A 12577-nucleotide genomic window follows, 5' to 3' on the forward strand; every position below is an offset into this window, starting at 1 on the left:
AATATGACTGTATTTGGAGTAAGGAAGTAGTTAATGGTAAATGAGGTCATAAGGGAGAAGCTCTGATCCAACAGGGTTGGTGTCCTTCTAAGAGGAGACACCAGAGAACTTAATCTCTTTCTCTCTCTGCCAGGTGAGGACACAAGGAAAATGCAGCTGTCTGGGACGCAGGAAGAAAGCTCTCTCACCAGGGACCAAATGGGCCTGCACCTTGATCTTGGACTTCCCACCCTCCAAAATGGTTAGAAAATAAATTCCTGTTGTTTAAACCACCTACTCTGATATTTTGTAATGGCAGCTTGAGCTGACTAAGACACACATGAAATATGAGGAAGAAGAAATAGTTTCGGAGAGGAAAGATAATGTTCAGTTTGGAAACACAGACACTGAGGTGACTATGGAATAGCCAAGTGGAGCTCAGGAAGGGGGATAACGTTAAAGATATAATTCTTAGGGTCATCAGTCAGGGGTGAAACTTCCCAGGGAGAGCACTTAGAATTAGAGAAAAGAGGAAAAACATTGGTGGATATCAACCAAAGACAAAAGTAAATTATAAAAAGTTAATGTCAAAGAAAAGTAAATTATAAAAAGTCAGTATCTTTGGGGACCTTCCTGGCAGTCCAGTGGCTAAGACTAAGTGCTCCCAATGCAGGGGGCCTGGATTCGATCCCTGGTCAGGGATCCTGCATGCATGCCACAATAAATATCCCACATGCTGCAACTAAAAAGATCCCGCATGCCGCAATGAAGATCCCGCATGCCGCAACAAAGACCCGGCACAGATAAATAAATAAATAAAAAGTCAGTATCTTTGGTATTATTAAGCAAACAAGGTGTATTTTGATGAAAAATATATATTAATTACATGATATCACCTTGTGCTTCAAATTGCAGTGGACCTGTCTAGCACGGGAGATACAGATTTGAAGAGCACACTGCAGGATGGTGAGAGAAATTCCCTACTAGTTCAGCTACTCACATCAATATCCAGTCCCAAATACTGAACCTTCCACTCTGCACACTAAAGTGATCTAACATCCGTCTTTTCCAAACAGTGGCCCATTTTCTCAATAAGACCTTTATCAAGTGGAATTTAAGACAAAAGCACATTGAACCAAATTCCATTACACGTGAGTGACTAGTAAGTTTCTTAACCCTATCAGAGGCATTTGTGTATTTTAGGAAAATGCTTGTTAAGACAAAGTAATTTTTTATTGTTGGTTACTTTGTTTTATGGCAGGCACCAGAGTCAATGACTATAAAATAAAGTGCAGTTCTTATTCTTGAAGTTCCTAACTAGTGTAGTAAAGAGACACATAAGTGTGAAGGACAAAGTTCTGTGAATGAACACAGATGGGTGACATTGATTGAGTGGGTGAGTGTGACTCTAGGAACATCCATTAGTTAGCTCAGGCTGCCGTAACAGAACACCACAGACTGGGTCACTTAAACAGTAGAAACTGGTTGTGTCACAGTTCTGGAAACTGGAAGCTTGAGATTAAGTTGCCAGCAACATTGGTTTCTGGCCTCTCTCCTTGGTTTGCAGATGGCTGCTCTCTCACTGTACCCTCACATGTACACTCTTCATGTGCTTTCTCCTCTTATAAGGACGGACGTCATTCCTATAGAATTAGTGCCCCACTCTCATGACTTCATTTAACCTTAATAACCTCCTTTAAAGTATCTCTAAATACAGTCACATTTAGGGTTAGGGCTTCAACAGAGAAATTTTGGGGAACACAATTCAGTCCCTAACAGAAGCATCTGCTGAAGATGTGACATTTAAGCTAGTTCTGTGATCTAATTTGCAAGTTCAACCCAAGTGACATTTTTATTTTATGTTCTTATTCACAGAGCTTTAGTTTTATAACAGTTTAATTCTGATCTGTTTTTCATGTATACATTTACAGTTGAAACACAGTTTTTAAATAAATTTACTACACATACTGTGGTTCTCACAAGGTCTGACAACAGTGTAACTAAGGAAGAGGATGGTAAAAATGCCCATCAGGGGCTTCCCTGGTGGCGCAGTGGTTGAGAGTCCGCCTGCTGATGCAGGGGACAGGGTTTGTGCCCCGGTCCGGGAAGATCCCACATTCTGCGGAGTGGCTAGGCCCGTGAGCCATGGCCGCTGAGCCTGCGCGTCTGGAGCCTGTGCTCCGCAATGGGAGAGGCCACAACAGTGAGAGGCCCGCGTACCGCAAAAAAAAAAAAAAAAAAAAAAAAAAATATATATATATATATGCCAATCAGAGGGAGAGGAATGTTAAGCCAACAAATGGAAATGCCTCTAGTAAGTAATGGTCTTAGTTAAACTCTAATGACAAGTAATACCTCTCATTTGTTTTCCAGAAGATTACCGTATTTACTCGTCACGAATTTTTATTTTCAAAAAGTTCACCTAAGATTACATAATGCAGTTTACAAATTATTCTTTTTCTTGCTAATCTTTTGAATCCTCTGGCTTATATTCTAGAAAAGTGATTCATGTTGTGTAATGAACAAATTATATCATTAATTAAGGTGATTTCAGAGAAGCTTATGGTTGGAAGTGACCATTTCAAACTTACATTCTATAAATCCCTGGTCATTCATCATCTACTCAAACTCTAAACGTATGAGAGGCTCATTATTTCATAAGGCCTTTTCTTCTTCATAGTGTTTTCTTTATAACTCTTTGTTTTATTCAATAATACTCTATTACTGTCTTCATAACTGTCTTCCACGTTTCTCATTACCTTTCTTTATGCCTTTGCATACTGTAATATCAGCTGTTTATCTTGCAAGATATCATTGCATTTGTTCATTTTGCAAGGTGCTATTACTGCAATATAGGAAAGCTATCTTGATTGTAATGTTATTCATGCATCTGGTTGCCTTACTAAATACTCTTATTTACACTATTTTTTATAGTTGATTCTCTTCTTAATTTTATAGGTAAAACATAATATTTTTCGCAAATACTGAGTTTGTCTCCCACATACTTTCTTATAGTAACTAAGATTGTCTGTATTTATAATGTGCCAGCATTAGGAAAATATTTTTAATATATTATTTCATTGGATCCTCATAATAGATAGCTATATATAGTAACTCTTCTTATTTCCATTTTACAGATGAGTAAACAGAGGCGTCTATGGGTTAAGCAATCTGTTCAGATTTACAGAGTTTGTAAATTACAGAGGCAAGACTTGAACCTGAGCAATCTAATGGACCTGTCCCAGTTCTCAAACTTAGGCTGTGATTGTAGTGGCTGGGACCTTCAGTTCAAAGTGTGTAGGGATTGGAATAGCTTTGTTTCTTAATGGTTTCAATGGGAATTCTTCTCATGTTTCACCAGTGAATATGATATCACTGTAGGTTTCTGCTAGAATTTTCCTTTCACTGATTGCTTTCTCAGAATTCTCTTTAGTTTTAAGTCATGAGTGGGTTTTACATTTTATTAAATGCTTTTTCAGATCAATTATTACTTGCTACAATTTCTGTTAATGTTCCCATGGATTAACTTTCTCAGAATGTTTTTAACAAAAAAAATTGATGTATCAAATTACTTTTTAACATTATTTTATATTATTTTCTTCACTAATATCTTGATATAATTATGTTAGTTGAGATATAAGTCTATTTTATCCTGATGTGATAATATATAACTACACTGCTGCACTTGATCTGATTTAAATGAAATACTAGTATTTCATTTTAAATTTTTATGTATTTTCATAAATAATATTGGCTATAAGATTATGCCACTCTGACAAAATGTTTATGTTTCATCTCTTTGTGTGTGTTGCAACAGTTCTGTAAAATATTCTTTCCTTGAAATTTGGTTAATTTTTTTCCATTAGATCAGCTGTCCTGGCATCATTTTAGGAGGTTATTTTAGATTATTTTTCTATATCTTTCAAAGTAATTTTTCTATCATCTACTCTATCTCTTCTTCAGTCAACTTAATCATTTATATTTTGCAAAAAAAATCATTTATCTCATTGAGATTTCAAATTCTTAGTTTAAAATTATATGTAGTATTCTTATATAATTTAAAATTCTTTTCATATATATACTTTTTTCTGTTTTCTCATCTTCAAAGTAGTTTAGTTATATCTTTCCATTGTTTTTTTTCCAACTTGCCAAGGGTTATCTATTTAATTGTTTTTTTCAAATAATCATTGAAATTTGCCTTTCTGTTAATTATCTGTAACTTTTCTTTGACTCTTTGTTGATTTGTAAGAGTACTTTACATATTCTGGCCACTGATCCTTTACATAATGTGTACTTGAAATTATCTTTTTTATCTCTATGGCTTGCCTTATCTATGTTGTCTTTTTATGCAGAAATATTAAGATTTTACGTAGTCAATATACTGCTTAATATTCTGTGTTATCTTGTATATCCAAATAGATTATTTAAGTTCCTAGTAGGCAGGAACCATGTGATAACTTCTTATTGCTGCATGAATCTTAGTATACTGTTTATATAAGTAACAGACATTAAATGAAGGAATGAATTACCTAATGTTAAATACTGTGGGTAGAGCAGAGCATTAACAGATGTTATTGACTAACATTTCTTTTTCTTTTTTGGTTGTTTAGACATAAATTTGCAACAACTATCAACAGAACATTCACTAATTGATGCAAGCTCTATCCACAGTTCTGCAACTATGAAAAAGTTCTTGGATACAATCGACATCTCACAATTCTCATTAAAATCAGTCACAACTCAAATGAATCATTCAAAGAAGGCTATTTCCCATCAAATATCAGATTTTGAACATGTGGATCATACCCCCAGTACAAACCTCAGTCTGCAGGAGTTGGAAGTTCCTACAAACAACCGTAGTTCTTTAAGCATTAACCTGAATAGTTCCCATGGCGAAGTAAAGGATGTTATCCAGGGCCCCATCCAAACAGAGGCAGGAGGATATAATTCTCAAACTAACAGGTCTCCCCAAGGTTACACACAGTATTAGGATGGGTTTGCATCATCACTTACTAGAGCCATCACTATTTTGCCAGAAAAGCCTGGATTGACCAAAATATTAAGTTGTGCTGAATCCCCTTGCTTTCTTGGTGTTTCCTGTGTGCCAATCAAAGATGGTCACTTCCAATGTGGATGCTGCCCCTTTGGATATTACGCAGATGGTATCAAATGCAGAGGTAGTATGAAAACTCTTCAAAACTTACAAAGAAAAGAAAACTATCCAGTTCACGTTTAAGTACTTAAGAAGATATGCTCTTCTATTGATTAATTTTTGTTTACTCTATTTAGTTCACTAATTTCTATTCATTTTATTTATTATTTGTGCATATTCTCTTCACATTTAAAAAAAATAATATTGATGTTTCTTAATTTTTTCATAAAGTTAATATTAAATAGCATTATAACTATATAATACATTATAAATATATGTATTAAGTACCCACTGTGTTCTAGGGCCTTTGGAAAAAATTTTGTATCAATTATGTCATATAATCCACAAGGACCCCATATACTGGGTATTATTTTTCCCATTATACAGAAGAGTAAGCAGAACCTTACAGGGCTAACTGACTTTCCTGGCAATAAGCAGCTAGATATAAAATAATGGTGTGAATAACACTGTGGTTTGGGTTCTTTTCAGCTCACAGAGAGTATTTAGCACTTTAAATTACTAATTTTGGCATATTTGCTTATTTGTATAAACTAGGTTTCTCTGTAATTCCTCCACCTCTTGAGAATAAAACAAGTTAGGCATCACTTTAATTTTGAAAGGAGTGTTTACTTCTTTTCACAATCATCAGCATTGTTTTCTTTGATACAAATCAAATTTCTGGCTTAGAAGCTACTTTTTGTTGTTGATATTGTTCTGTTGTTATTGTTTTGTTTTGTTTGTGTTTTGATTTGTTTGAGACCAACTTAAGCAACAAAGCTGTTGGAGTATTCCTTTGTTCTCAGTTACCTAGAGCAACTTCATTTTTTCTTTCTTCTGTAGGAATAATGATAATAACCTTCAATTCTTACATGTTTATAGTATAAAATTCCTTATTATTAGCAAATAAAACAGAAAAAAACCTCATGCATTTCAGTTACCTCAGGAAGTGTTAAATGACTAATAGAATATGTCAGGTTGTTAGAGAAGCTTAAGAAATACGAACCTATAAGCTTATGATGTGGTCCTGGCATCTTGCTGTTTTACGTTCTGATTATCCCTGCCATTCACCAACGTTTACCTAATTGGTATCTGAAACTTCATTGCTCTCTGAAAGACTGTAATTCCATTTATGGTTAGCAGCCATCTCCAACATCAGGTTTTGCTATGGGAGTAATTTCCTCATATGGTATGTTTTTCTTACCCTATTAATCATTTACCTCAGTCATTCTAGTAGTAAAACAAATATAAGGGGAAAAAATAATTTTATGGATGTATGCAGTCGTTACTGTTTAATAGCAATGTCCAAAATTTTCAATTTCAGAGAATTTTACTTTTATTATACAATTAAGCTTACGGGCAATGTGTACATACTGTATCTACAATTCAGCCTTTTCCCTTGATTTCTGCAGCCATTTGTAGGCATCCATGTGGAAAAAACAGGGAGTGTGTTGCCCCAAACATGTGCGAACGTAAACCTGGTTACGCTGGTTCTAACTGCCAAACCAATAGGTACAGCACTCATTAGTTTGCATAACAAATTTAATGGATAATTGGTATTTCTAAACCATGAGCTTTATTCTACACAGCTATATGTCATCCTGATTGCAGAAACCATGGAAAATGTATTAAGCCTAACATTTGTGAATGCCCCCCAGGACATGGTGGAGCTACCTGTGATGAAGGTGATAATTCAAATTAAAAATCAAATAATAAAGCCAAAATAATTCAATCTTTTCTTTAAAAACTTTTTTTTTTTTTTTTTGGCATTACGCAGGCCCCTCACTGCTGTGGCCCCTCCCGTTGAGGAGCACAGGCTCCGGACGCGCAGGCTCAGCGGCCATGGCTCACGAGCCCAGCCGCTCCGCGGCATGTGGGATCTTCCCGGACCGGGGCATGAACCCGTGTGCCCTGCATCGGCAGGCGGACTCTCAACCACTGCGCCACCAGAGAAGCCCCTAAAAACTTTTTTTTAAAGATAATTCACATTTACTGTGTACATATTAATATATACTTATCAATGCTGGTGAGGGAATCCAGGTTTGTTAATATTTATTAAAAATAATTTATTGAAGATTTTAAAAACTTAAATTTACAAAATCAGAGAGTCAAAGAGCAGTAGCTCACTCATCCTTGGTAAAAGTATCTTCAGAAATAATTTTTTGTTATATTTTTAGTTATATGGTACCATATCCCTAACAAATATTTTAGCTTCAAACAAAGGACACATGCTTATTGAATAACTTGTCAGGCATGGTTCCAAGAAACTCTTAAATACCAAATAATTAGAAGATATCAGGTAGTAGGAAGAAACCTAAAAACTGATTTTTAAACACATGTCTATAGCCATATAATTTTATTGCCTTGGTTGAAATCTTAAGTGGAGAGTTTAGGAAATGGCATTCCTAAAATGGATAATATTTTAAGGAAACAAATTTGTTATTTTTTAAATAATATTTTAAAAGAATATATTTTAGTAGATTGTAGATGTATAATTATTAATAAACTGACAGCAATGTTAAATGTTTTCGTGACAAGGCAAGGCACAAATTAACAAATTACAGTAAATGGAGTGAACTAACAGAAACATTCAATATTAATTGCATATGAAAATAATTATAGAAATATAACTATTTGTAGGGCAGGAATGCCTAAGTCCAAGTCTCAATTTTCAGAAGAAACCTAAGATTGTATATTTCCATCCAGTTAACCAAAAGTTTTATAAACCAAAACATGCTGATGATTTATAGGTGTTTTTAGAGTGTGAACTCACAGTCAATCCCACAGAACTAAATTTCATGCTAAAATAGAACTGAGTGTACTATAAATTGCTCTTACCAGAAGGTTTTATGGTGGCTGTGCTTCATAAATATAAACTGACTTTTTCTTAATTAAGAGCTGACTTAACATAATCTGTGTCTGCAGAACTGTACACCACCTTGTCAACGTGGTGGCACCTGCTTGGCTGGAAATCTCTGCACTTGTGCTTATGGTTTTGTAGGACCAAGGTGTGAAACAAGTAAGCAAAGCTCTCTTGCACTCTAATATAACTGCTCCTTTGAATAGTCGATTGCTTTAATGCTAACTGAGATAAACCCAAACCCTAAGCAAAAAATATACCTTCTTCCTGATCTACTATGACGATTACCATTCTGCCTACCAGTGGGAGCACTGGGTGCTAGTACTAAGATAAAGAAGCTTGTTCTTAGAAACAACTGCTTTCTTGACCCTATCCATGACCACTTCTTTGAGATAACAAGAATTCTAATTTGTTCGCTTGTATATAAATTTATCTCATTTAATTTATGTCTATGATTACTTTCATCAGTAACTAATAATTTTCCCAAATAGCCAAATCTTGTTTACCATTCATCTGAGTGGGTTTCTACTTTCCCCAGGTCTATTAACAACAACAACAAAACATAACTGAACGTGAAAATTGGAAACCATTTAAAGCCAAAATATAAATTGTTTTTATCTCTCTCTGATCTTATTCATTAGATGATGTGATTGGCAGTTATAAGCAACTAGGTCATAGCCAATAATATGACCAATTCCAAGCCTAATTTACCTTTCTTTTAGTTTTATCCTGTGATCTTAGCAGTTTGTAACAGGCACTGTGAAAATGGAGGCAAGTGCCTTACACCAGATGTTTGCCAGTGCAAGCCTGGCTGCTATGGACCCACCTGTAGCACAGGTAAAATCAGAAATATTTTCAATAAATATGTCGTTTAAAAGAAATTTAAAATTCATCAGTGTCCTAAGGACTTGCACTCAAAAACATAAAACTAGTCTGACAAAAACATAAAGCTAGTCTGACAAATAAAGTTTTTATTTCAGACAGAAATGTCTCATCTTCATCTTTTTCTTCTTGTATTAGACCACAGAGTGTATTCCAGCTTTACTGTTATCCAACCCAACCAATACTTTGTTTTTTGGCCTTTATTTTTCCCTCATCCGCTTGCCTTATAGTGGAGAGAATCTATCTGTGTTACATATTCAGGTCTCTTTCAAGTTTTTTATCACAACATACACATTCTATTTCATTAAACATTCAAGCAATTCTGAGTTAAAAGGACACCATAACATTATTCTATTATTTCTCACAGTATCAGGCTTAATTCTTTGGCAGCGGTGTTTGCAATTATCTATGTTTAATTTAATCGATTATGATCTAATGCCTTTTCTCAACATAAATTTAATTAAATGTTCATAGCTTGACAACTGTGTATGAAGCATGATGCAAGGGGGAACAAAGATCAATTTCATGTTTTCCCCAATTTCAAGTAGCATATCAGTATGCTATGGGATACAATTATAAAAAAGACTATGATACAAGTTGTGTTACAAGTGATGTAATAAATGCACAGCTCCTTGGAAGCAGAGAAAAGAGAAATTAATTCTGGCAAGTGCAGTTAGGAAGAAAATTGTGTAGACTTTGGAGAACTGGCAAAATCTGCATTGAAAAATGGAATTGGGGGTGACTTTCAAAGTGAAACAAATGTAAAGAAGCAAAAACAAAGCATATTTTCGAAGTGTGCTAGGACTTAAATGCAGTGTTCCTATTTGAATTGGGAAGGTGACTTAAAGAGCTACACATGGCTGCATGTATTTGAGCAGATTACAGACTATCCTGTTTGTGCTGTTGAATTGCCTTCTCCTAACTTCCAATCATTTTTCCAGCTTACCGAGGGCATTCTGAATTCTAATCAAAGCCTCCACATTCTTAGCTTGGTAATATCTGTAAACTTAATGAACAAACTTTCAAAGCTATTATCCAGTTATTTCTCTTCTCTTATGTTTGGCAAAGTCTAAGTAACTATAGGTTATGGGTTTTACTGGCAGTGAAAATAAAATATTTCATTATGCACCATTTTGTACTTCAGTACAGCTTTCATTTTTTTAAATAATAAAACTTTTATCGTCTTTCTTCCTCCTGCTGTTCATTAGTTTTGTGTGACCCGGTTTGCCTCAATGGTGGTTCCTGTAATAAGCCAAACACTTGCCTCTGTCCAAATGGATTCTTTGGTGCACAGTGTCAGAATGGTAATTACTCTTTCTTTATAAATAAAAAGTCAAAGGGAAAGTTAGACACAAACAGAGCTCTGATTAAGCACAAGACAAGTTTCAAAGGGAAGATGCTATTTATTTACTCTAATTCTTGTTCTGTTGCAGTTTTGGTCACCAAATGACCAGTTCATAGAAATATATGAGTTATTATGTAAAATGTTTATTTATTCAACATATGTTAGGCTCACGACCTTGGCACATTTGTAGGACCAAGATGTGAAACAAAAAAGCAAAGTTCTCTTGCAGTCTTTCATGTGAAATGATGTAATTTTTGTTGCCTTCTCAGCAAAAATTTTTGATTTACTGTCAATCTAATGTCCACTGTTATCTCATGATCTCTCATGCTTTAGTTTCATTAAACACTTATGAAGAGCCAGCTATGCACAGCACTGTGCAAGGTGATATGGGGACATAAAGATGTACCATTTTCCCCCCTCATGGCCTGTTATTTTAACACTTTCCTTCATAGAGTTAATGCTACAAGTTTTTTCAGAATAATGGGCACGACCTGAAGTTGAGCACATAGGCATGAAATAATGTCAATAAATGAAATTTTAAATTATCTTCTGCATCTTCATATTTTTGAGTGTATGCAAAAAAGAGTAGATTTTTAGTATAAAACATGTCAGAATATGTCATAATTTAACTCCTAAAATATATACTTTCTTTGTCTTGTTACAGTTTGATTTGCAATCCTATTTTTTTTTAACTTGGAGGTTAGCTTGGATTCTGAGATTGAAATTAATGTGGAGAAGAAACCGTCATTCTAATACTAGAAATTTGAGCACACAAATGAGTTTTTCTAGTTCAGATTTCTGTTAAGAAACTAGGTTATGAAAATGGAAAGTTAAGACTAAATTAAGGCAAATCTTGAAAACTAGGAGACTTACTAAATGCACGTTTAAGAGGTTTAGGTAGGGTTTTGAGTGGAGAATATAAGGAGGTAAATAAAAAGCATGTCTATCATGCTATTTGCAGTAGATGTAAGATATAGTAAGAAAAGTTCTGTAAAATGTATACGCCAACGATATAACTGGGTAAAGCAGGGACTCTAAATTACTAAATTGAACTAAAAATTATCTAATGAACATATGTCATGTTATAGTTTTTGGAATTAACAGTCTACAATTTCCTAGTGGCATGGAATCAGAAATTTACTTATAGTCTCCAGGCCTCAGACTTCTTTACTTTCAAGTTTGAACTAGACAGTTGCTGTCAAGTGTAAATGACACATACAGTGGACCACCTGCAAGTACAGTCAGCACATGGCTAGCTACCATTAAGTAATGGTATTATTGTCATAAGACATGTTACAGAAAGTGCAGAAGAAATGAGAACATGATCTTTATTTTTATTAGATCACATCCCCTTGTGAGGGAATGAAGGGAAGGGAAGATGGTATACACATGGAAAGCCACTGAATAAAATTAGGCAGAATATGGTTAAAAGTAATATGAGGAGTATATTCTGTGTATTCTATAGGATTTCAAAAGAGGAAGATAGACACTGAGCTGGAAACATCATGAAAGGTGAAACTACTCTATTAATAAGCGAGACTTAAAATGTGTGGCTGGAGAGATGATTAAATATATCTTCCAGTTTCCTTCATCCCTTAAATGCCATGAGCCCATTCCATACAGAAAGTGAGGCCAGATTACTTGGCTCATTTTGGAGTTTGGTGGAAGATCCATCTGAGGCCTGGAGAATCTCATGAATATATACATGAAAGTGGGTTTTCTCCTAAACCTCCTTTTCTTAAAATGTGATTGGGGTGGGCATGACCGAGCCCAAGTTTATGTCATTTCTCTATATTACTTTAATTACATATACTTTTCTGTATATATGTAGTATTTATCTCTACACTCAAGTTTTGTAGAGTAGATGAGTATTGATTATAACAAGGCTATCCATTATAAAAGGGTCTTTTATTCTTTTCAAGTTTTAAATTTCTAACCACAGGTATTTCCCATGGTGCTTTTGTAATGGAAAGAGTACACCTTTCTTAATAAATAGAAATAATCTTAAATTGTATAAAGATTAGGAAGCAGAAAATGTAAGAGCATTTCTCCATAATAAAAAGTACCAATAAAAATGCCAGAGAAAGTAAACTCAATCATTAACCAGAAAAGGCTCAGTCTAAAATAGTGGAAATTATCCATTTGCTGAAACATTCAGTTAATATTGTTTTTATACATAAGTACTTCATTATTTTCACTTATAAATCTATTTGAAATCAGTTGAAGTTTTCTTAGTGTTTGGAAATTTAAAAAGCAGCTATTAAAGATGGATCTAATTCAATTCAAATGGGGAGTCTGTCTACCAAGGCCCTATTACCAAAACCAGTTAGTTTGACATTCACTTTTTAAACACAAACTAAAA

General features: G+C 34.4%; 1 protein-coding gene across 1 annotated transcript in view; it reads left to right on the forward strand.

The window, feature by feature from the left end:
• Positions 1 to 12577, forward strand: part of VWDE (von Willebrand factor D and EGF domains) — an 80547-nt gene that overhangs the window by 23327 nt on the left and 44643 nt on the right. Inside the window, 9 exon segments of the mRNA XM_067745592.1 lie at positions 895 to 945; positions 1911 to 2013; positions 2256 to 2293; positions 6541 to 6632; positions 6714 to 6813; positions 7233 to 7264; positions 8054 to 8147; positions 8730 to 8825; positions 10079 to 10174. Coding sequence (XP_067601693.1) covers positions 895 to 945; positions 1911 to 2013; positions 2256 to 2293; positions 6541 to 6632; positions 6714 to 6813; positions 7233 to 7264; positions 8054 to 8147; positions 8730 to 8825; positions 10079 to 10174 — 702 coding nt within the window.

The sequence above is a fragment of the Pseudorca crassidens genome, chromosome 8 (genome assembly GCF_039906515.1).
Source record: "Pseudorca crassidens isolate mPseCra1 chromosome 8, mPseCra1.hap1, whole genome shotgun sequence".
In the NCBI taxonomy this organism is placed as follows: Eukaryota; Metazoa; Chordata; class Mammalia; order Artiodactyla; family Delphinidae; genus Pseudorca; species Pseudorca crassidens.